The sequence below is a fragment of the Protopterus annectens genome, chromosome 4.part0 (genome assembly GCF_019279795.1).
Source record: "Protopterus annectens isolate FY-2018-M chromosome 4.part0, PAN1.0, whole genome shotgun sequence".
In the NCBI taxonomy this organism is placed as follows: domain Eukaryota; kingdom Metazoa; phylum Chordata; order Ceratodontiformes; family Protopteridae; genus Protopterus; species Protopterus annectens.
The window spans coordinates 1,288,628,972-1,288,655,486 of NC_056733.1; the positions used below are offsets into that span (position 1 = coordinate 1,288,628,972).

General features: G+C 44.8%; 1 protein-coding gene across 1 annotated transcript in view; it reads left to right on the plus strand.

Annotated features, from left to right (window-relative positions):
* LOC122799838 (extracellular calcium-sensing receptor-like) overlaps window positions 1–26,515 on the plus strand; it is a 442,157-nt gene that overhangs the window by 191,138 nt on the left and 224,504 nt on the right. Inside the window, exon 3 of the mRNA XM_044069166.1 lies at window positions 24,811–25,038. Coding sequence (XP_043925101.1) covers window positions 24,811–25,038 — 228 coding nt within the window. The remainder of the gene's footprint in view (window positions 1–24,810; window positions 25,039–26,515) is intronic.

Below are 26,515 nucleotides of genomic sequence, written 5' to 3' on the forward strand. Positions count from 1 at the left end.
GTACTGGTCGCCTGTGACACCCGTGATATCATACCACAGTCCATGTGTTATGTATGTCAACACACATGTCCAACAATAGCAATGCATACAAACATGGCAACAGAAGACACATGTGACATCTGTACTGTGCATGCAGCAAACATGCATGTGCAGTGGCCAATGTCCGTAACATAGTTGCACCTACCTACGACATGCAGACGCAATGCAGACCTATCATTGACACCTGTATACGGTGACATACAAACAGCACTTATGGAGGGATGTGTGTACATAACGTGGTGAACCACCTGTCTAGATGTATGTGTGCAGGGGGTGGCTCACAGTTGTGTCACACACCATCCTATTATGCCATGTGCAAACAGTATGCTATGTTGCTGTTACGTGACGGTGCTGACATAATGCATACACAGCAGTCAGGTGTTAACAACTATATGTCACATGGCACCTGTAACACCTACAATCTCCCGTGTGTATATAGCAGCACATTTGCCAGATATAGCGTTGGTACACATAATGCAATCAATACCGCTGCATGTCTATCAAATGTGTCATCATATGGCAGGTGTATCATTCCCAGCACTGCCATGTGTGTCCGAATGTGTGACCAGGGATGCCACATATCATGGGGAATATGTCCCAGTTGCTACACATCCCTGTACACCATTGTAGAGATCTGTACATACATCAGTGTGGGAAGCATGACGTTGGCCGGTGAGGTGCATCACACACGTCGGCTGTCCATATACACATGTGTGGTCACCACAGTGTGTGTGTGTGTGTCTGTATGTATGTCTGGTGCTTGGTGTGAGGGTGTATGCTAATATACGGTGGGAAATGATCACTAACCCCACGTGGTGACTAACCCGTAATGGTGATGCATTGCACAACCCTGTTGATGCCATAGGTCCCAGCCATACTGGCTACCTGTGCATGTCCCTTCTCTGTGACACATCGTGTGGATGCATAGTACTGTGAGGGTGATGACCACACAGGCAAGGGTCCCCACCTGCACACTATGGGGTGTGCGTTATAGTGGTGTACACCCCGTGAATGCGGCCATGTTCCCGTACTATTACAGGTTCCTACTGATGCCCAGTGTGGCCTCCAGCTACCAAGTGACACCTCACATCATCATTGGCCAGGCCGCTGTGTACAACCCCTGCACCATGTCACCATACCTGTAATGTGTCCTGCTATGTATGTCATGTCTCTGTCCAGTGTAGCCTGTGGCACTGACCACATGCGTCAGGTGGAGTATATGTGCGGACATCTGTGTCATGTTGATGTGTCCAACAGTCAGGTTGAGGGTACATGTAGCATGCTGATATTGCCAGACTTGCCTGTGAGTAATCCACAGTTACACATGGGGGACTGCAAACACTGCTACCTCTAGGCACATGCAAGTACACCATAGGAGGGAACCAGGGTATCACAACCAACATGGTGCTACAGATATAACCGAGACACATACCGTGAACACATAACAATGCATGCTGCACCTGCACTACATGGTATAACTGGTGCATGTCAACAGTACACAACCTATGTCACATACACTTCTCTCAGTATTCACACACAAACACTGCAACATACACATCCCTCACTATGCATACACAGGTAATATTACATACACCTCTCAGTATGCTGTTCACCCTGTGCATCAGAATATTTGTGCATAACCCTGCACCGATGGTGTGGATGACAGGGATGCGGCACAGGCTTCATCATATGCACAGGGTGATATGTTTGCCAGGGGCATAGGCTGCACCAATGGATAACATCATGTGTGTGTGTAAGGGCCGGTGAGTTTACTGGACATGTCTGTACAGAATACATGTGGATGTTGTGGAGCCCTACAGTTGTGTTTGCTATGTGCGTGTATGTGTGTACACAGTTCTGCCATTTGTGAGGCTGACACGGGGTATAATTGACAGTCCCAGATTGTACAGAGCAGGTTGTACATGTGTCCGTCCACGGCCACGTGACCTGTGCCTGCCTGGGGTTGCACGGGCACTACCAGGTGGGGGTACAGAGTGGCTACTGTCCGACGACACATGTCTGCTGGAACCGTGTCCCTGCTGAGACCATCCAGGGCCACGCCCATGTGGCCTGCTGTGTCCTGGTGTTGACAGCGCAGCACCAGCTGCACTGCTACTGCTACCGGCACTATGGGAGTGGGCATGTGGGGTGGCACGCTCACGTCGACCTACACTAGGTAGTGTTGCTGGCCTATGTTCACGTGGCCTATGCCTCACTCCTACCAGGTGTTCCAGCACAGACAGCTCCCGCTCATGGATTGCCATGCCTCAGTCATGGATTCCGACCATTTCACCTAATCGCCTATCCAGAACATTAGCAATCTGCTGTTGAGCATTTGCCAGTGCCTGGATGTTGTCATTTAGGGTATGGATAGCAGTCCTCTGCAGCCTCTGCCCTTCTCTGTTCTGCCATTCAGCACATGCTTGTGCTGCCATTACAGTCTGGAACATGTGTCTAGTGATACCAGCTGCTGCGCTCTGTCCTGCAGGTGTATGTCTGCCAGAGGTCCTCCTACGAGCAGCACTGGCCACATGCCTGTGTGGCACATCTGCAGTCATTACACTGACACCATGGTGTGTAGACACACCTTCTGTAGCCACCACACATTCCTGTTCCACGCTAACAGATGCTGACTGTCCTTCCTCTATGGCCACTGGTGATGCGGTATGCGTTGGCAGCTGAACTGTGTGCGGGGAAGAGGGGGACATAGCTGGGATGGTAACCATTGGCACAGATTCAGCCCCTGACAACCCTGCCTGTGCGTCATGCATGTGTTCATCACCACTAGTATCTGTGGGGACACTAACATCAGATGGACCGCAGGAGGGTAACGCACCTACATCACCTGTGAATGCAAAGAAATAATGTAAAGTACAATAGACACAGACACACACACACACACACACGCACACAGACACAAACACACAAACACAGACACACACACACAAACACAGACACACACACACAAACACAGACACACACAAACACAGACACACACGCACACAAACACAGACACACACACACAAACACAGACACACAGACACACCATGCATGTGATTTTTCAGATGGCATGCAGCATGCCTGCGATACAGCAGAGGGCATGCAGCTCAGACATTAATAGTGTTAGTAAGCATACCTCCCTGGGATGCACACCTCAGCAAGCAGGTGTCATATATGTAGCCATGCGGTTCACACAATCATGGTAGTATGCATGCATCCCCGTGATACACCATGTGGCCCAGAACAGGATAACAGTACACATGGCTGACGTGACCTTGACATGTAATCTGCTGACATGTGCATTAACATGCATACATGTTTGACACAATGGTGTCCTGACACATGTACAGCATCATAATGGGCTTCACATTGCAGTGTTGTGTGTGTGCCCTACAGATAGAATGCATGTTTAGCAAATGTGCATGAGCATGGGAGGGTAGTGTGAGCTGTCTACATTGCTATACAGTGTGAAGTACAGACACTGTGCCATTGCATGGCAACATGAGGCATCTATGTTGCTGTAGAATGCATAATATGTACACATTGCATAGCCATAACTGCAACACAGTCGTGATGTTCAACAGATCGTCTATGGTAGACTTCAGTGACACCTCCAGTAGCTGTGCACAGGCTTTTAGGTTGTCCAGTGTACCACATCAACTGTATAATCGGTCAATTAAGGCTATAATTGGACCATGTGTGGACAATGTGCAACACGGTGTATACATATCCCAAGTACTGTGTGGCTACATGTCTCTGGCCATCCCCCATGGCCATGTGTGCACATGTGTTGGCCAATTGTGTGTGATGGGCATCTTTTCCACATGTCTGTGTTGTCCCATATGACATACACCCATAGATGTCAGATATGTCACAATCCACAGGGCTATGCAGACAACGGGTTGTATGTTTGGTATGTGGGGTATAGGTCATGCGATAGTGTGACAATATTGCAGACAGAACACTACATGTCTGGGACATGTCAGGTGGCACATCACAATGTGTGCACCCAATGCAGGGGCATATGACACAATGGTGACACCTGTGGGCTGCCCATATCACAGCTCACTGTGTGGTACTGTGTGCGTACCACACATGTTGTTCCAATGCATACTACATATGCCTCCATTGTAGAACACCTCCACCGTTGTATGCACAACTGACCACACATGTTGCAATGACAAGTACTGTGGTTTCAAGTCGGTGTATCATTACATTTGTATATATTGCACGTGGGTGGCGTGTGTGAATGAAGAGTGGTGCGACCTGCATATCATGACTGAAACAAACATCAGGTGTGCAAGTGTTAACTGGCCACATGGCAAATAGATCTACACTGTAACATGCCTGATACTGATGACAGTCTCACCTGCAATGGACCCATATCTGTGCGGCACGCTAGAGGTACCTGTATAGGGGTGACACACCAGTATGAACATTAACCATGACTGTATGACAGCCACAGGTTGCACTGTGCATGTGAACACATTCACCTGTGTAATAGCATATAGTATGCACATGTGTGCATACACAACATAGCATACTGTAGTATGCAGCATGTGTGTCCACATACCTTGCATATGTTGTTACTTTACATAATGTACAGTGACACATGCAACTACATGGGATATAATAGCCATATGTGCAGTACTGACTTACCAGGCAACTCCAGGCTCATTGGTTGGGAGACACCCACCTCCATGATGGCAGCTAGTGTTTCTGAATGCTGTTCCCTGGGTGACCCCAGACTGGCCAGTAGCTCCTCGATGTGTGTGAATGGGGGCTGGGTTGGTGGCCCACCACCTGTTCCACCTTGTTCCCTGGCGATTGCAGTGGCACGCTGTTTTGCATGTCGTATCAGATCCATGCAGTGTCTGCGCACCTGCTGGTAGGTGCGGTTATGGCCACCCACATCGTTCACCCTCCTCCTTAGATCCTGCCACAGGTCATCCCGCTGCTGGGCATGCTGTGGCACATGGCTGAACAACAAGTCATAGTTGTCATGGAGCTGTGGGATGAGGACATCATCCTCCTGGCGGGTGTATGCTGGGAGGCGTGTAAGGGCATTATCTGTAAGACATAATGATGGTGACAGGTCACAGTTTCAGAGATGTACAGAGATACTGCTGCACATACATTTCTATGACATCTACTACATCTGCACAGTTATCTTTGCAAAGCATCATGACACTGATATGACTGACGTGTTGGTGTCACACATGTCACACCCATTATGCATTGGATATCATCACCATATATGTGTGTCACCTCATTACAGTGTTCATACTCTATGTAAATGCTGTCTTGCTGTGGGCATGTCTAGTTGCCTGTGCTTGTGTTCTTACCTATCTGCACATGCCTCGATGTGTCCACGGTACTACTGTTGACCTGGATGCTGTGTATATGTCACATATCAACACAGACACAGCCATAATGGACTTGAGCAGTGACAATGCACACATACGCATGGACACCTGTACATGCATGTGTTTTGCCATATAGGTTCATAGGTTCATAGGTTCATACTAGGCTATCTGCCCGAGGGCATTTACAAGCCTAGCCCATTGTTTTGTGGCTTACGCCACCCCTTTAGTATGGGGAACTATACCCATTATTTTGCTGTGCCTCTGTCGAGCAGTGACACTGAGGTAATCCCTGGGGTATATCTGCGATCTCCCATCCATTGGTCAAGATTTCTCTTGAACAAGGCCAGCGAGGTGCTCTGCCTCACATGTACCGGGATTTTGTTCCACAGCATAGGGAGTCTTTGGGTGATGAATCTATCCCTCCAGCACGTCCTATTAATAGCCGTGTCGAGGTTTAAGTCTCCCGCCCTTGTGGCTCTGATGGATCTAGATTTTTTGAGGTGAAGCATATTCATCAAAACTGGGTTTGACATGGCCTTGTATGTTAGGCAAAGGTCACCTCTGAGCAAGCGTGCGACTGAATAGAGCTGGAGATCTTTCAGTCGGGCAGCATAGGACAGATTTTGAGACCCTTTATCCTTTTGGTGAGGAACTTTGTGGCCTCTCCAGCTGCTGGAAGTGTCGGGTCAGATACATTCAATGGGGCATTGTACTCAATCATTGGTCTGATGAGTGATGAGTAAAGGGAGACTATGACCTCCCTTGATCTAGATGAGAATCCCTTCATGATAAGGTGGGCAATGTAGAAGGTCTTCCTAACTACTTTAGCTACATGGGTGTCGAATGACAGACTACTATCAACCTGGGTCCCCAGGTCCCTGATAACTTCTTCTGTGCTCAGTGGATTGCCACCTATTTGGTAGCTAGGGGTAACCTTGTTTTTCCCGAAGGGTATGACTATGCATTTTTTGGCATTTAACTTTAGGCCGTGGCTCTGGCACCAGTTATCTGTTTCTGTGAGACCCTTCTGAAGGATATCTGTGTCAGATGTCTTTTCTACTATGACGCCCAGTTTGCAGTCATCTGCAAACTTTGTCAGCCATAACCCTCCTGTATTTGCTTGTACTTCGGAAAAGTAGATGCCAAACAAGAGTGGGCCCAGGACTGAGCCCTGTGGGACACCACTTGTGACAGGCTTTGAGTCTGACATGGCGCCAGCAACTCTGACCCTGTGGGTTCTGTCACTCAGCCAGTTTGCAACCCATCTTGTGATGTATGGGTTAACATTTAAGCTGATGAGTTTTTCAATGATACCCGAGTGGGGTATTGTATCGAAGGCCTTAGCCAGATCGAGGTAGGCTGTATGGACTGCCTTTCCCTCATCAATGGCTTTGGTGACTGTTTGAAAAGTCAACCAAGTTTAAAAGGCATGATCTGCCTTTGACAAAGCCAAACTGGGTTGGATCCAAAGTCTGCAAATTCCCTATGTCTTTATTTATGAGGTCCATTATGATCCTCTCCATGGCTTTGCAGATAAGGCTTGTCAAGCTAATGGGCCGGTAATTTCCAGGGTCGGTGGAGGCACCGCCTTTGTGAAGTGGGACCACAGTTGCATTGCGCCACTCCCTGGGTACGTATCCAGAGGTAAGACTTTGATTAAACAGCTGTCCTAGCTGTGGGTTTAATTCCTCATTGAGATCATGGAGCATACAGCCGGGGACACCATCAGGTCCCATGGATGCTGTGTTTTTTGCTTTGGAGAGAGCAGTTCTCACTTGGGCGCTGGAGATGTTTGGGGGGCTGCAATCGTTTGGTATAGATATCTCTCCTTTGGGGGAGGGGAGAAGTTTGCACTGAACCTGTCAGCCAGTATGTTGGCAATGTCTGTAGGATCAGTAATCTTCACATCATTTTGAACAAGTTCTGAGCATATCTGGGAGTTTCCTCCCAGGTTTCTAACATAGCTAAAGAAGGCCTTATGATTGTCTTTTGAGTCTTTAGCTATTTTTCTCGAAATTTGCTTTGGATGATTTTATGAGAGCTCTTAGTTTTTTACTTATAGTGATCAAGGGTGTCTTATCTTTTAAGGATTTTGCTCTATCTTGTAGTAGCTTCCTCCTTTTGTTGTAGAGTTTGTTTATGGCTGGGGTCCACCAGACTGGACGCTTGCCTTTGGTACAAAGAGTCTTTGTTTTGCTTGGGATTGCCTTATCCATGCAGTCCTGCAGGTGCTGGTAGAAGGCATTTGTAAGTGATTCAGCGGTTTGAGTACTGTTTTCTGCCGGCTCGGGGGCCTTAAAGGAGACCACACTGGTCTTTAGAAGTGTGAAGTCGGCTTTTGAGAAGTTCTTTACTGTGGTCTTTTTTATTTCAGGTGGGGGTGGGATGAGGACCTCCAGCGAGATTAGTTTGTGATCTGATCTCACCAGTGAGGGGTATACTTCCGGTGTTGAACATTGTGCTCCCATGTTCGTGATGATGAGATCAAGTATGTTATCTCCTCTTGTGGGGATGGTGACTAGTTGTTCCATGGCATTTGAGTTTATGAATTCCAGGAACTTTTGGGCTAGGGTGTTTGGGCTTGAGTAGTGTTCCCAGTCTATATTAGGGTAATTGAAGTCACCTAGTATGATGGTGTTTGGTGATACATTTATCCCCTCTAGTGTTTTCAGGAAGGCCATGTGAGGTTCCTGAGTTTGTGAGGTGGCCTGTAACATGCTACAATTTGCAGAGCAGTCTTGCCTATGGTTAATTGCACCTGGATGGTCTCCGATGCATCGTGCGTTGCCACCAGTCTTGAGGTGTGGGTGTCCTTGATGAATATGGATACCCCTCCTTTCTTGGTATTGTCCGGATTTTGGGGCGGAGCATGATATGAGGTAAAACCTGATAGCTGGGGTGCTCTCAGGAGCCTTGAACCAGGTTTCTGTCACAGCACAGACATCGATGTTCTCCATACTGAGAAGGGCCTCGAGCGTGCATTTTGAGATTTAGACTTCTGGCATTGAGCAGCATTACCCTTAGTTTTTCCTTTTTTGTGTTCTAGGGTGGTAGGTTTAGAATTTGAGCCTTGCCTAAAAAGGCACTATGGGGTGGCAAGAGCCTTTGCCAATATCCGAATCCCAGGGGTGACAGGTGCAAGCCGTCCCTTGCAAAGCAGCGTGGCTTGTCCAGCATGTCATCCCAGGCAGACAGACACTGGATCCCCTTTGAATGACACCAGTGTTTAAGCCAATTGTTAAAGCTGATCATCTTATCTCTGTATTGTGGCATCATTCTTGGTGAAGGTAGGATACTGCTCAAGTTCAGGGTCATACCTGCCTGGACTACATAATCAGAGAGCTCCTCAATGTCTCTTTTCATGTAGTCCAAGGAGGTACGTCTCAGGTCGTTTACACCAGCGTGGACAATGACTGAGTCATATTTGTACCTGCTGTTGAGAGACCTGAGTGCTTGCGTTATGTGGCGGATTCTAGCGCCCGACAGGCAGCTTATTGTGACCTTCTCCTTACTCAGTCTGGTGAGCGGGACGTCAGTGTGTCTGACTATGGAGTCACCAATGACTAGTGTGTCTGGCATTGTGTCTGGCCTTAAGGGCTGTGACTGTTTGACACTCTGACTGTGAGGTCTATGTGTTGCAGGTGTTGTGTTCTGAGGTGGTGGTTGTTTGGGTGTCTGCTTTGGTGGCCTCTGCTGTTTTGGTAGATTTTTGATCAGAGCCTCCGAGTATGTCTTTGTGTGTTTATGTGTATGATTTGAGGTTGTAATGGTACTATGTGAGACTGGGTCTATAGTGTGTGTGGTAACCATCTCCTCCTGACTGGTCTTGCCAGTCCTATGATGAGAGAGCTCAGCCTCCAGTTTGGCCGTATAGTTGCATCTCTCACATGTATTTGTGTTTTGTGGGAGGAGGAGAGGGTTGTCTGTGTACATGAGGCAATTGTAACATTGCCTCAATATTCCCAGGTTCACCAGCTGAGCAGGAGAGGACACTAGCAACTGATCCCTCGACATGCTAGAAGGATAGATAAAAAACTTTAAAAAAGATTCCGGGGGACGTGGGTGACCGAGAAATGGGGGGTTGCCTTTTTGGGGTACTATCTATGACAAGAGTGTCGTATCAAGGTAATAAGTACTGTAGGAGCAAGTGCTAGGTTTAACAGATAGAGAATAGTCTACTTGGAGTCAAGTAGAGAGGATATTTTTAGTTATAGGATACACTGATTAGATCAGTAGTATAGTTCGAGGGAGGTAGTTTTAAGGGAAAATTTGAAGAGTGGACTTTAGGTAGCCCGAATAGTTTAAACCTGCTTAACCGGCGCTGCCCTAGTGTGCAACAGTGGCAACTCCGCGCTAAATCGCACTAAATCGCGCTAATGCGCGCTAAAGCGTGCTTTATAGCAGGGGGCTGGAAAAGACAGGCAATGACCCAAAAATGGCCAATAAACTACAAGTTTCTGCCTTAAACCACTCCTCTGAGGACAAACAGGCAGCTCAGTACTCCCTACTCCCACTAGTGAGTAAAGAAACTACCCCTTGACCAAACAAGGAAAATGGAGAAAACAGGAACCAAGACAAAGCCCAGGGATCAGCAAAATCTGATCACTGGAACAAACTATTAGAAAAGTATGGAAAACAGGAGTATTTTTTTTGTTTTTTTTTCAATTTTTTTTCAGATAGGCAGAAAATACAATAAATGCTGTGTTTTTCGACTAAATGCTGTCAAAAGCTAGTACACTTGAGTGTATTAGCCTGTTGTTTAACTTTTAAGCAAAACTTAAACAAGCAAGTGCAATAAACAATTCAAGCTATTAAAACAGTAAAAAAAGGTAATAGCAGAATAAAACAGGCAGAAATAGCAATCGAAAGGCTTAAAAAGTCGAAAATGCAGAAAAAAATACTTAGAATCTGGAAAGTTTGTCTTTTCTGGTCTCTGCTGCTCTAGGAACTCTGCTGGACAGCACGAGGAGCTGTGCTGAGTTCTCTATAGCCAGAAAAGCCCGCCAAAGCGTGCTTTATAGCAGGGGGCTGGAAAAGACAGGAAATGACCCAAAATGGCAAATAAACTACAAGTTTCTGCCTTAAACCACTCCTCTGAGGACAAACAGGCAGCTCAGTACTCCCTACTCCCACTAGTGAGTAAAGAAACTACCCCTTGACCAAACGAGGAAAATGGAGAAAACAGGAACCAAGACAAAGCCCAGGGATCAGCAAAATCTGATCACTGGAACAAACTATTAGAAAAGTATGGAAAACAGGAGTATTTTTTTTTCAGATAGGCAGAAAATACAATAAATGCTGTGTTTTTCGACTAAATGCTATCAAAAGCTAGTACACTTGAGTGTATTAGCCTGTTGTTTAACTTATACATCTACACAGCACTGTACAACTGTACAACATCCAGCCACGGATCACCTATATTGCACATGTGATAGACATGGGACAATGGCTAGTCAGACGACATTCGCAGGGATGGTTATCAACCATAGCATGTACGGGCACGGTTTCCAAGCTGTAACAGACAGCCATTGTGCCACCGCAAGGTGCATCAATGCCACATTACTGATCCAGTCAGTTGATAGTAATTCTACCATGTGGCCATCACACCATGTATGACTGGGATGACATGTGCAGCTTTGATGGACAGGGTTGCATGGTATGGCGGGAGTATGTTATATATATAGCACACGGATCTGTCCAGCCTGTGGCGATCCTAGTATTAGGACGGTGGCTGTCCATGACATATGTCATATAGATCAGGATATGGACATGTAGTATGTCCATCATCATGGTGTAGCAAATGTCCTTCTGCAAGGTAGACAGCATGCTGCATAGTGGAGGTGTGGATTGTGAAGGCTGGTATCGCACATCCATGCATAGCCATTACCCCTTACAGGTGGTATGTGATCAAATATTGGTCACCACAGTGCTGTATATGCCTGTCCAGTGATCTCTGTGCTCATGGATGGCACCCTGACATGACATGGGCACCTCATATGACTACCTAAGGGGCCTGGAGATGTCACCATGTCGGGGGGCGCACTGCAAAGCACCATCCCTTACACAGTGTCCATAATGTTGCCCACAGCCTAAGTAGTAGTTCATGGGTACAGGGACGTTCACCTAGCAGTGACACTGTTGGTATCATCCATCAGACTGTGCACATATGTCACACACCTCACCCACACAGCCCATTCTGTATGTTGTTCACAATACTGACACAGCTATACTGATAGGTCATGGCCATTCACAGCCTTACATACACAGATGCCTAACATTTGTCTGTGTGGTATGGGCTACAATGAGGGTGGGGTACAACACATTAACCCTGTTCTACTGTAGCTGGCACTGGTGTGCTGTGCACATGTCACTCTTGCACCTTTTGGAGTTGTGAGCCTGTCAACAGGCCACTGGTGGAACACTCCTGTGACATGCAAAGGTATTTGTAATCAAATATCCGTGCTGTCTTGTACATCTGTACTGCTAACATCTACAGTGCTAATGGTTCATGGACATGCACACCATATTCAGCAGGGTTATAGTGCGGTGTCACCCTAAATGACTGTCATCACCACTTGTGGGTTGATATTATTCAACACCCTATCTGTATTGTATGGTCATGCTAGGCACTTGTTTAGAACTTGTGAGCATGTCATGAGCTACTGATTACTATAGCGCCCATTCCACACCATTTCCCACAGGTATACTGGCTGTCCTACACTTCCCAGCTTGCTTAAGGTACGACAGCTGTTGTACACACGCACATATCCTGTGGGACATGGTTGTATATACAGGCATGTCCAACTGTCACGTACCAGTGCTACTGCCTGTCTATATGAGGGATATGTCGTACATGTGGCAATAGAGCAATTGTCTCATGTACACATTCAATGCTCACCTCCCAACATATGGCACTACATCCTGTGGGGGATGCACTTCTGCAGCCATGCTGGGGGCATAGCTCTCAGGTGTTCCTCATTACGAGGAACGTACCTCATTTGGGGTTCTAAAAGGTGCATGTTCCTCAAGGTTCCACATTGGAAGGGTCTGTCACACATTCATTGTTGTAAATAGTTTACCTGCTAGCCATGGCTAAATAGATGGGAATCATATTAATTCATTGGAATATCTGTTTTATACGTAAGACCAGCCTATTTTAGCCATCATATGCCCTTCCTAGTTGACGCTGTTAGTAAGCCAGTTGTAAGTGTTCCACGTTTTGCCCATTTGTCACACAGTATGAGGGCTAATGTTCCTCAGTTTGGGGACAGGAGGTTGACAGCTATGGCTGGGGGTAATGCTGTCACCAGCCCTGACTGCACCTGACAGTCATTTGGGGATGTGTAACATTCGCAACACACCTCACCCATCACATAGTCTCACATGATCTGCACCACTGGCCACACCTATGAGGACAACTTGTGCAGTACGTCTCCATACTCACTGTAGTCACCAGAGGTAGCTCCCATCATGGAAAACAACATCACCAGCTTATAGTCCACAGACTCATGTGTGCCCATCTCATACAGCCAATAGTGAGTTATAACGTTCGCAACACACCAGTCATAGCTGACTCTGTAGGGAGTCACACTGCAGTTCCACACAGCAGGCTACACAAGGCGTTAGTCACTTACATCTTGCTGTCGGGTAACTGCTTCTGCAACATAACCTATGCACCCATGCCACACCTCACCAGGTACGATATGACTGTCATTCTCCATGTTAGTGTGACTGCCCTGTGATGCCACTTCACAGACTACGTGTGCAGGGACATGCAATAGCTCACCAGTCTTATAGCCCTGAGTGTGTGGGCCTAGCCCTGGGGAGCATTTTGCATTCGTCCGAACACGATACCACTGTACAATGACTGACTGTGTCACTTCAACAGTTGCCTATGCTCCTATTGTCATTCCACAGGCATGTGGTATCTGTCCTCTATGACTGTCCTGGTCAAACACAATGCTGTGGCACAGATGACTTTCACCTGTCAGCCCTGGGAGTACAGCTCACATGTAAGGCTCTTGCTGCTTCTATACTGCCTGTCATGCACAGTTTCCAATAACTGTCATCGGCAGGGCGGTAACTGGCAGGCCCGACATGGGGTCATGTGACACAATGCTTGCATCTTCCTCTGTGACGCACGCAGGCAAGGCACACCTTATAATGCACCACTCAAACATCTCTGCAGTGACTGGGACCTGCCTCCAGGCTCTGCAGAGCACACCTGCAATGACAGGTTATAGACAGACCATACCTTTCAGGCACATACCTGGAACGGCACACCCACAGCTGAGGGGTTCCCATATCCAACTATGTTTTACACACATCCTGGCAAGTTACTTAGCACAATGCATCAGAGGTGCTCCACGTGCAACTAACTGTGTCCTGGACCACTATACACATTGTAACAAGCGACAGAGTCAACATCATACCCCATGGGTAACATACCTTCTATGTTGGTATAGTGGACAGTGGGCCTCAGACAGCTACTACTGATGTGTGAATGACACTACCCCACACTTCACTGGGATAGCCACTCATGTACCGACACATCCATGAGTCATACCCTCCGCTCTGCTGGATCAACCCATACACACCACCTCCAAGACCTACATTACCCTTGGCATGAACACTACCACCATGTGACTGGTGTTACACACTTGGGGTTATCCCCTCATTGGTGGATTCCGAACATATGCTAATTGACCTTGTTAGCCACATCCCAGCAACACACCCATCACAGCAACTACAACACCTACTACAGACGTCTGCTGACAGCGGTTGTTAACATCATGACACCCGTGCAGATGGACAATGCGCATACAAATGCTGACACATACCCCAGTGCACTTCATTAGCATGTCCACAACTGCATGGATCATGCTATTCCACACAGAGCCATGATGGTACACCCCAGATAACAGACGCCACTCTGGTGGTCATGTTCCATGGACATATGATGTACAACAACAGGCGTAGGCTGTTGCACAGTGGTGTACATTCCCATGTGTGGGGTGGCTCACTGGTCAGCCATGGTGGGGCCACAGGGTCCCTCATCACATACTCCAAGACTAGCTACGTAAACATGACTGCCACACATTCCGGGGTGTACCACCAGGCATTATGGTGGTATGTCAGTATTTGATGGCAACACCCACATCTGCTGTCACATACATCAGTCACTCAGGAACATTGCAGACCCAGGTGTTGTTGGCAACATGCTGGAGGATGGATTCAACGCTGACATTACACCCTCATCCTCTCATTCACTACAGGGCCGCAATCCATACATGAACATTGTGGTGTCCCTGTGGTCACACCTACACAGTACTGACCTACACTCTATATGTCCTGGGACACTGGCCTCATGTCACCTTCCAACATCCCAGGCTGTGATGTCCACCAACCTCTGAATGACATATCTCCCCACTAGGCCACCATATTCAGTAATAGCCTTGTTTCAGACATAGTAGCCCCTGAATGGCACACAGCAGCATTTATCACACTACACACAGGTGGCACCGCATTGCACGAGTGGGACTATAGTCCTACACATCTGACTGGACTGTTCTGCATGGCTATGGGGCACATCATCAAGGACGTCATTCACAGAGACATTGTTGGGCTCCCGTCCTTCGCTGCCACCCGGGTTGGGCTTGTTAAGGCCAGAGCATGGCCCCTACACATGGTGGACTCCTTTCATACAGTTACCAGGGCAGTTGCTGATGGTACGAGAGTCCACACATCCTACATTGTCCTCTCATTGCCTTTCAGCACCATTCCCCATTCTGGTATTGACAACATACACATCCACCTGCACATCGTACCCTGTGTCTCAGGATGTTATGCTATGTGGCTCATGGACAGGACACACAGTGAGGCCAGCATACCATAGTACCTACTACATGTCAGGTACACTTGCCATACCATGTCATAGGGCCCCTCATGTTCAGTATATGCTTCCCTGCGGAACAGGCTAGCAGAGGGGACTTTCCCTGCCTAGCTTTCAAACCCCTACATACCAAGTGCCATGATTGCTCCACCAGCTGATACTGACTCCAACCATACTGGTGTCACTGTGACAGATACATAATATGACTATCATGGCATCAAGCTGCATGACACAAGGTGCATGCACATCACCTTTGCATTACACCATTCACCCACTGACTATCACATGGATGGTAGTCCCCTACATACATATCACATTGTACACGTTTGCAGTACACACATATGTTGCACCCACTCCTGTGGTTACAGTATTGCCACTGTGGAATGGATATCCTTCTACGTGGCCACACCTATCTGTACTGGGTGTGTAGCTGGTACATAGGCACCCATTGTACCTCTGAACTCAAGACATCTACACACATTCAAGGGTACACCACCACATTTAGGGTTTACCTTACACAACAGCTACAGCTTTACATGCCTCAACATTAACACGCCATGACGTTTACTGAGCTCCGACAGTTTAAATATGCGGCTGCACTACAGACACCACATCTGTACACATTTGCATACTACATACTCAGGGGTGACCTCTGCTGATCAGACAGCGCCCATGTCCACAACATATATATATACTCCTCATACACGACATAAGCAGAGGCCACTGTGAGCAACATGCTCATGGATATGTGCACACACACCACAATGAGTGGGATGTGCTTCTGGGTTACATTCAAACACAGGACACTCACTATGCTGTGGAACATAAGTCCTATGTACATCACGCAGGGACACTCAGTATCACTGTTCATGTGATACCTCCCTTGGTGGTTGGTAGACACATGTAGGCCTGGGATCACTGCAGTGGCTGTACTGTGCAGAGGTGCAGGTGACATCTGGCTCTGCTGTTCACAGGACACTACCCTGGAGTGGTGCCACTAGTGTGAACACTGTAGTTGTGCTTACACATGGACTTGCCAGACTGCATAGTACCCCACTATGCACCTGTGCAGCTATTACATGTCCTTTGTGCATGGTTACTTGGCAGCCCTTCCATTTAGATTAGCTATCATGCTATTACTATGTCCCATACCTACAGGCCATATGTATCCTGTTATTGTACATACCAATAGACGATACCTGTGGTGTGCATGATATGCCTGTTATGCTGTGTAGAATATCTGTCATATCTACCTATAATACTACACATTACACATATTTCACATAGTATCCCATAATACAAAGCATACTTGCACAGCGGGACCACCTTACATATGTCATTAACGTTATATGCCCATACACATGCGTGCTGTGACAGTATATCAACATATACTATCCCCTGCTATGGCATGTCCTTGTTGGACATACCCTACCACTGGCGGCGGGTTGTATGGCATTGTTCTGTTTAATGCCCTCATGCAGCATCCCTTGTGGTGTCTGTGCTGTGTACCTTGTGTCCCACTGCTGGACGCACACTTTCTACAAGCATTAGTATGCTCAGCAAGACATCACTACATAAATACCTTTCCCCACTTTATGCATTGCGAACACATTTAATTAATGCAAACCAGGCTATACATACAGTTAAACTAATTAATACAGATCATGCTATACATAACCTTACATATCGGGCATTCTACATACCTTGTTGTTGTTACGGCATTTCGTTTCTATCATTCTCACAGAGTTTTAACTGTTATTCGGTATGAGCATACGGTTTGAATGTCTGGCAAGTCATCCTTATATACGTCGATACCTGAAACATGTGGATTCATCCCGCCAATTGGTGTTCCTGAGTGACTAATTACTTGCATATCAGCTGTGCAGCTACTCCATTCGCCAATTACGTGGCAACAGTGGGGTATAATTGGATTCTACACTTGGACGTTGCCTATTTGCCCTACCTTCGGGGAGACGGTCTGTATTGTGTTTTGTTATGTGTAACTGCAACTGCTGTGCATAGAGACAAGTATAGTTTGGATTCATGTCCCCCGTGGATTGTGTGTGACAGGTAGAGTATTTGGGTCAACATGTGGGTGTACCTGTCATCCCGACGTCTGATAACGGAGTATTGCAATCAAAACCTGTAACATGGCTGTTTGTTCCATTATACAACGCCTGCAATTTTGCATGACGCCTTTAGTTGTGTCTCTCACACAGTATGTTGAGGGTTCTGCAGATGTAATTGACTGACTGGATGTTTGTGCTGCTATTACAGTTTGTATTGCTTTAGTTTGTAGTGTGGGGGATGTCGGTGGTTGTACGTAACATATATGGTTTGTGGGCCTTGCATTTCTACATAATCCGTATATATGTGTGTGGGCTCCATCCCTAATTAGAGAACTAACAGTTAGTAGACTTATGTTATGGGATTGTACGTTGGGCCGTTGTTAATTGGTTTCTATATGGTCTGCAGGTGAGCTTGCTACTTGTATACCTCCGTAATTGCAGTGATATATCAGGGGATATGTGTAAGTGACAGCTATCCCTTGTATTTCTGTCCCAGATATTTGCAGTCATTGTGGTTGTGTTGTTAAAAGAGCCTGTTTGCCATGGGTTTCCACCTTTTCATATGGTCATTGTTGGACACTTGTGGGACACAAAGCGGTGTTTACAGGCCAACACGTAGCCACAGTCAGTACACAGGTAGCACATACTTTTATCCTCACTACATACCTATTGTTGTGTGACTTGGGCTACTTATCATATTGCATGTAACATTTAAGTTTCTTACATACAGGCATAACTATTAAATACAACTGTTACATTATATATGGGACATATTTATGTCCTACCATCTCGGACATTTGCCCTTTGTACTGTTTTATGTCAGGACACACCTGCCCAGGGTGGGGCTGTCCCTCCTACTGTGGGACAGGTAGTAACTGTATGTCTATGGCTAGCTATACCCACACCTACCATACTGATCTGCCTCTTACTTGGCACCAACATACACATGTTGCAGACACACACACACACACACACACATTACATTCACACAGAGACACACACAGCACCCTCAACGCACACTTACACAGACTACGGCACTCACAGACACAGTTGAACATGGTACCTACGTGGACCGCGACACCGGCAGCGGTGACTAACTGTCCCTTCATATCATCATACTATTACTTGCGGATGTACTGTTCCGGTACTGTGTTCTATCGGTCTTTCAGCCTCGTGGTTATGCATGTCGGTATGTTACACATTCCATGATTGGCGGTATCCTATTTATTTGTACCTCCAAGATGTTATGAATGTCGTTGAACTATCTATTATATTTGCAGATATCGCTGAATCCATCTATATCACCATATATCCCTCTATTGCCCTTTCTATCTGTATTATATATATGCATATGCGTACATATATATATATATCTATATATATATATATATATATATATATATATATATATATATATATACACATATATCTATATATATCTATATATATATATATATATATATATATATATATATATATATATATATATATATATATATATATATATATATCTGGCGGGGAACATGACAGGCACACAGCACCACCATATGCTGTAAGACTCATGTACTGTTCAGGTGTTGGCATTCCGTGTTCCACTGGATGTTGTGTTTACAATGTTTGAGGGCTGCCTATGTAGGAGTCGCACATTGGGCCACCTATACATTACAATTTACAGGTGGTCATATTTGTGTGCCATCCATTTTACTGTGTGTACAGGTGGAGAGGTGTCAGTCCATAGTCAGAGTATGTACCATACGTTCCCTCTTTGCCAAGGCGTAGGCATATTGGGCACGCCTCCGTCTGCCTACTGGGGCTGGCACAGTGTGTTCATGGTCTGAATCCCTCTGTGCCTGTACTGGCCTTGGCAATTGCGGTGGGCTATGAGGGCCTTCACCATTTTGTCCCTGCTGCAGCTGCTTCCGCAGGATCATATTATGTAGCATGGCACATACTATGACGATGTGGGCACACATGCCTGGAGAGTACTGCAAGACTCCACCAGATGTATCCAAGCACCGGAACCGTGATTTCAGCATCCCGAGCACATGCTCTATGATGATTCTGGTTTGTGAGTGTGCCTCATTATGGTGTTCTTGCATGGGTGTGTGTGCATTTCTGATGGGAGTCATCATCCACGGCTCCAGTGCATAGCCAGCATCCCCCACAATATGGCCATGTGGGATGTCCCCCCTGACAAATACCTGATACAGCTGTGAGACATGCCAGATATGGGAGTCATGGTAGCTTCCAGGGCTGCCAGCACACACATCCATGATAACGCCCTGGGCATTGCACATGACTTGGCAGTTGATGGAGTGGAATCCCTTGTGGTTTATGTAGCGCCTACCCTGCTCACCGGATGGTGACTTGATTTGTATGTGCGTGCAGTCTATCGCACCCAGTACCTCCGGGTATTGTGCCACACGGTGGAAGTGGCGCATATTGCTGGCCAACTCCTCCTGAGTTCTGGGGAAGTATATCTGCTCATTGGCATGTGGTAACATGGCATCCAGGAACTGGTGTAGTACCCTGGATGCTGATGCCTGTGAGATATCCATTATATCTCCAGTTGGCCTTTGAAAGGTACCTGTGGCCAGTATTCACAGGCTTAAACATACCTTCGTGTCCACTGGTATGGGTTCCCCTCTGTTGTTTCTGGTTCTCAGGTGTGGCTGGCACAGCTCCACTATTTGCTGTAAGATGTCCCTGTCCACCCTGTAATGCGCTACTATCTCCAGGTCATGTAGCCCCTGGTAGGTTACCCTTGGTCTGAACACTCTCCTTCTCCTCCGAGGCCTGCGGTGGTTGTTGGCATCATCCTCCACAACACCATCAGTCTCTAATACATGCTGATGAATCACAGCTATGGCAGCTCCCAACATGTACATTTTAAAAGTTCCCCGTGTGTTTAAACCTATGGTGCGGTGTTTGGGAATACACAGGTGTGTGTTGGGTGCTTTCACACTTTATACTATTGTGCTGTGAACACCGATGATGTCATAGGGTGTGCATGTACGATCGTAGCTACAGGTTATCTTATGTGTTTTACTGCCGGAATTACTATTGTGGTGCCTTTGGTGTTGAATTACATTTGCCTGCCGTGGATTACCTCTTGACCTTCCGTTTACATTTCTGCGCATTGCACCTACCATTTTCTGGCGTGCATCCTGCAGCCTACTTTCATTTTTACTTTCCTGGACCTGGCGTATCTTGCGTTATGTGTGCTACTGCCTGTCTGCTGTCAGTTTGCTTTGCTCTGCTGTGTCAGGTCTCCTATCTTTGCAATCCAATACCTCCCCTCCTTTCTTTGCATTCAAATGCCTACCCTATCCTGTTTTGCAGGTTTCTGCAAGCGGACTTGTCAGCTGCCGTCAATTGGCCTTCGTGGGTTGATTGGTGTTGATTGCTCATTAGTACTCCAATTACTTTACTTCCGCATTTCCTTCTTTTCTTCCCCTGACCTTCCTGTTTCTGCTATTGTTTGCGGTGCGTGCATCCGATTACTGGGTTTTGGGCACGTTTTCATCCTCGTACACATGCGCTTTTGGCCACCATGTGTGCTCTCAGCTAAACCATTCCTCCCCACCCCTATCCTGCAGCTTTGCTTAGCAACGGACTGGCCAGATTTGCAATGCTCCAATGTGCTTAGTGCTACGGTGGCACACCCCTCTGCTGATGTCATGTATCTCCTCTGAGCCACTCCTCGGTGTTATACCGCTGCGCTGTATGGTACAACCTTCATCCGGCGGGACATTTGCAATTCAGTATTATCTGCCTCATTTGCATGGCATTGACTACTAATTCATAGTTACCGTGCCGAACACTATTGCAAGCCCTTAGCAACCCTTGCACCTTGGTTGTGGTGTTCCATGCCTACCATTGTGTATTATGCTGTAAACCTGATTTCTATTACGTTGCGATTTTATGACATTTTTATATTATTTCTTTATGTTACAGCTTCCGCACACATGCCCTGCGGTTATGCTGTGCGTTACTGTGGACATGACATTAAATGTTGTTATTTACGTGTTGTGCATCTTTTCTTATGCCATTGGCTGTGTATTTCGCCATTGGTATATGTTAACATTGTGATACCTGGGTCTGGCCCTCTTCCATAGCTCCGATGTTCTGTTTGGGAAAATGTAAACCGTGTTTTTTGGTTTACATTTCCATGGGCTTACGCTACACCTGCACCACTTCATGAATCACTATATGCCTTCATTTGCATGGTGCGACACTGCACATGGGGGGATTTGCATACCTACGCCGGGGGCTGCGCAGATCTGGCGTACGCCGGTAGTGCATGTGGAATTGGATCGTACCTGAATTGTTCGGCAGCCATATTTGGCGTTATAACACCTACGCTATGCGTGTGCCTGGCGCAAGCTTCATGAATCCCGGGGTATGTTTAGTTTAGTGTAGCGTTAGATGTAGGAATTTAAGTGTATGTGGGTGGTTGCTGTTTGTTTGATGTGTTTGTGTTGTGTGTATGTGTTTCAGAGCAGTGAATTTTTTCCATGGGAAAAATTCGCTGTTCTGAATGTTCGATATTTTCATGTTTAGATGTTTTGGGGCTGATGAAATAGCATTCACTATTTTCATCTTTCGATAATGTGATATAAACGCAAGTTACAGGTGGGGACTAGGTTGGTAAAGATCAATTCAAGGATATGACAGCCTCTGTTGGTTAGTTTTACAATCTGTTAAAGTCCATTGGTATTAAAATCTAGAAAATCTATATTAAGAGGAGCATATCTGCCAGACCATGCTTGGGTAACTGAAGTCCCTAACAAGAATCTATTGGTTTGATATTTAACCCCTTTTTCTATTAAGGCAATCATTATGAATTCTTGGGGTCATTGATGGGAATCTATAGCTAGCAAAGAAGGAATAGCTGGACTTAAGGGTGATTTGGATCTCTAGGATCTCCATGTTACAGTCATGGGTAATTTGACATGAAATGGTAGTATGTCTAACAAACAAATACTCCATCACATACTCAGAAGCTTGAAAATGGATTGGAGGTATCTTGATATAAATGAGCGATCATTACACTGAAACCATGTCTTACCTCACATTCTGGCATCTTTCAGTTTTAGACTCCCAGCACTGAGTAGTGTCATCTCTGATTTTGTCCAAAGATGGGTTTCACTTTGCTATGTAAGAAAGACTCTGCCTAAAAAGAAAGGCACGGTGGAGGCTACGTGGGCTTTATCCTGCATGTGGAAGCTTTGTTACAAGAGGGATAAGCTTTCCTTGGTGAAACAAGAAGTACTATCTACCTTCTAATGCCAAGATGACACACACATGGTCCCATTCTAATGATACCAGCTAGTTAGCCAATTGTTAAAGCCGCTTGTTTTTTTTATTTAGTCATCATTCTTGGAAAAATCAAGACACTATTCAGGATTAAGTTCCAGCATCTCTCTCTCTGTATGTACCCAATTGATTGGAACACCTCAGGTATTTGTCTCCCACAATGCTACATTTAGGAAATTGTCACATTTGTCTAGTTTAAGGGAATTTAGGACCCCTGTGACATTACAGATCCTAGCACTGGACAAGAAATTATACACACCCTTTTCCAGCCTAGTGTATATGGACACTGTATGCCTAACAATAGAGGGCATATAAGTAGGCATATATATTTTCACCTGCTCAGAGACAAATGGTGTGACTAAATGAACCAAGCCCAACTTCTTGTTTATTTTGCTAACACAAAATTGCAAATAATGAACTCAAAACTTTGAATGATATTCACATCTAATAACTTTTTTGTCTACTTGATGTGTGTACTACTTATTTAATATTAAGATCACCTTTTCCAGTTTTGAGGATTGTGGTATTTGCAGATATTACTGGTTTCATTTTTTAGCATTTAGAAGCAATGTGAGGTGGGGTAACCACTGCTTAATAGTGATGAAACATATCAGAAGGGTAGAGTTAGATTCTACAAATGACCTCATTACTGGGCATATACTAAGCTAACAGTACTGCTTGACTGCATTAAGCTTCACCTGTAGATTATTTTGAGATGTATGGTGTGTTCCTGGGGGAAGTTTAAAAGGAGTAGATTGCTTTGTGTTGACAACAGTACCTTACAGAGTTTCTAAGTTGTTAAACAGTTGAATGTTTTCTTTGCTGCATTAAGAGTTGTTCTGTAAAGGTTGTGTGATACATTCAAATTGAGGATACTGCAGTGTGATAAACTTGGGATTAATTCACTTAATCCAGAAGAGAGTTAGTAACTAAGCATTATATAATTGTAAAGAAATAGGTCTTTGGAAGCTGTTGTAAAAATCTTTCTAAGAATAATGAGCATAACTATGATTTGTTATTCATCATTTTATTTGCCTTAAGTGGGAGGAGTTAGAAACAGTTTAAAAACCAGAGCAGCATGTATTGTTTATATATAAGATGCAATTACTTAACTCAGTCTTTCATAACAAACAACAAAATAGGAATATATGTAATTAAATGTTTATTTTAAATTCTTTTAATTTGTTTAGAGTCTACCACCGATCCCAGTGGGCCTTCTTCTGGTCAGTCTGAAGGTTACAAAGATAGAACGATACTAAATTGAATACATCTACTGTAGCATGCAATAATTTTGTGAAAAATAATTAACAATTGTATTACAGAAAACATGAACTATGTTTACAGAATTTCTTTCAAAGAACAAGAAAACTATTAAATTTTGTATCATTTATACTCTTCTGAATTAAAAATAGACAAAAGACTAAAAAGTAAATAGTACAAGGTTTTTCAGAAGAGTGAGGCAAAAGACTAACTCATCCACAATTATGACAGTCAGGAAATGTAAAGCTCTGGTGAGTTCTTAGAGTACAAGTTTGTATAAAATGATTTAGGAAAGAGATGTATATACATTTCTGATTGATATGAGATATATTAATAACATTTAATAATTTTTCCTGTAAATGCAACAAGATCTTCAATATTCACCTTCGCCATCAGCACAAGCAAATTGGTTACAATTTAAATATCAGTTCCAAACAATGGATCTCAGTAGTAGAGCAGCTATAATGCTGCACTGTACTATCAGTACTGAGAAATTAATCCAAGCATCGAGCATGGGGACAGAACTCACACTATTGTGATGTTCCCAACATCACATCATGATGAAGTTTTGATTTAGAAATGAATACTGTATGTAGATAAAAATCAGTAGGGCAATCCAGTACCCTCACTGTAGTTGCAATCTAGTGTTGCTTGAAAGAGTAGGCATTTGATGGATGACTGACCTTCCAAAGTACAAGGGAAGAGTTTCACTGTGGTAATAGGCATGTTGGTGATGGCTGGGATATGATGCAGTATGGTGTTATCAGTTGATTTAATGGTCTTTTGGGACATTGTTAGATGTTATACAAGTGCAGGGCCTTTCACATACATGGCAAGTGCTGATAACCGTTTTCTATTCTTTTAGCTTCTTCACTATGTGAAAAATATTAACTTCAGGAATAATGTGGGGGAGGATGTATTCTTTGATAAAAATGGTGATCCCCCAGGATTCTACGACATCTTGAACTGGCAGTTATATGAAAATGGTTCCAACAGTTATGTGAAAGTTGGGAGAGTAGACCCCCATCCAATCAAAGGTCAACAAGTCTTTATTGATGAGGCCCTTATTCACTGGGGAGGAGGCTTCACAACAGTAAGAATGTATATCACACAATCACTGTTTGTTCTGTAGATCTCTGTAGAACAGATGCAGTTAACATATTTTGTAATATGAAAAAATTGCCATCTCTTCCTTGTTCAAAACCTTCAATCACAAAGTATTCTAGCAGCAAAATTAGAGTTACTGTGCAAACTTTCAAAACATGTCATTACTGAATATATTCAGCCCAGTTCTCCACAATTTGTAGAACTATGAATGTTTTCTAGTGTATGTAAATCACAAACTAGAAGGACACATTTGTTACAGCCATAATCAGTAACTCTGTTAATTATCTGAAGCTGTATGTGCACATATATAACAGCCTATTAGTGTACTTGGAGGAAGTATCATTTTCCTGCTAAAATTATGAAGGTTAAAAATCGGGAAGATGTTTTGAACAAGTTCGAGGTGTTGATTACTCTGCTTTTGTCTTCTTCAGGTCTATATAAATGAGTTCCTTTTGCTGTAACAAGGAAGATAAAATGGTTTGCATGAAAGAAAATGACAGGAGAAAAAGATATGGCATGCTAGGTGCACTTTTTGAAACAGTTGCTTGTTGTTTTAAGGAAACACTTTCCTGATTACATTGACTAAAAACAAAACTATGTGATTTGCCAGCTATGTCAGAAAGTGATACTACCATCAAGAACAGAATTGTAAATGTCAAAAAACACCATGAAGTTAATTCAATAAACCCTACATGGAGTGATTCTCAGTGTAGGAATAGTGTTGTGTCCTGAAAATGGAATATGGCCACCGAGTGGTAAAGGAAATAGGGCTGGGGGCGTCCACGAGTGTGCGGACACTGTGCGGACATGGAGGTGTCCGTGGAATAAAAATCACCTCATAAGCTGGTGAAAACCATGCAAATGAGGTGAATTTGCAATTCAACAAGCAAAAAGGCACCTGTGTAGATGCCATGGCAGTATAGCAAATGTATGCGGTTACAAACCATGTACTGGAATATAAATTTAAAACAGGGGCAGTAAAAGCCCCAAAAAAGGTGGATATTGCACAGTAGTCATGCAAATGGTCAAAACGATGAACAATGAGTTAAAAAAGCAATGCAAATTATGAACAATTCATCTTTTCTTAATACATATTTTACATTTAAGTGGCACGCAGTGACACGCAAACATGCCGTTTTGCAAAAAAAAAAAAAAATAAAATAACTGTAAAATATGAAATTTACACATATGCTAAAATATTGCTTTATAGTGCTCAGCATACAGAGTCATACAATGGCAGGTTACAATGGTTTCTAAGGTGATAGGCCCTGGCGTAGTGCAGTATCCAGTGTATACACAATTAGGTATATGTAAATGAGCCATACTGAATAGCTAAAAGGGCCACTGTGTCCTTAGGTACTAACCATGGTAGAAGTGTGTTGCTGTAGGGGAAAACAGATAGCTAACATCAAAATGAGGGTGTGCCACACCATGCTTAAGAAGATTGGAGCTTAGCAGTGCTT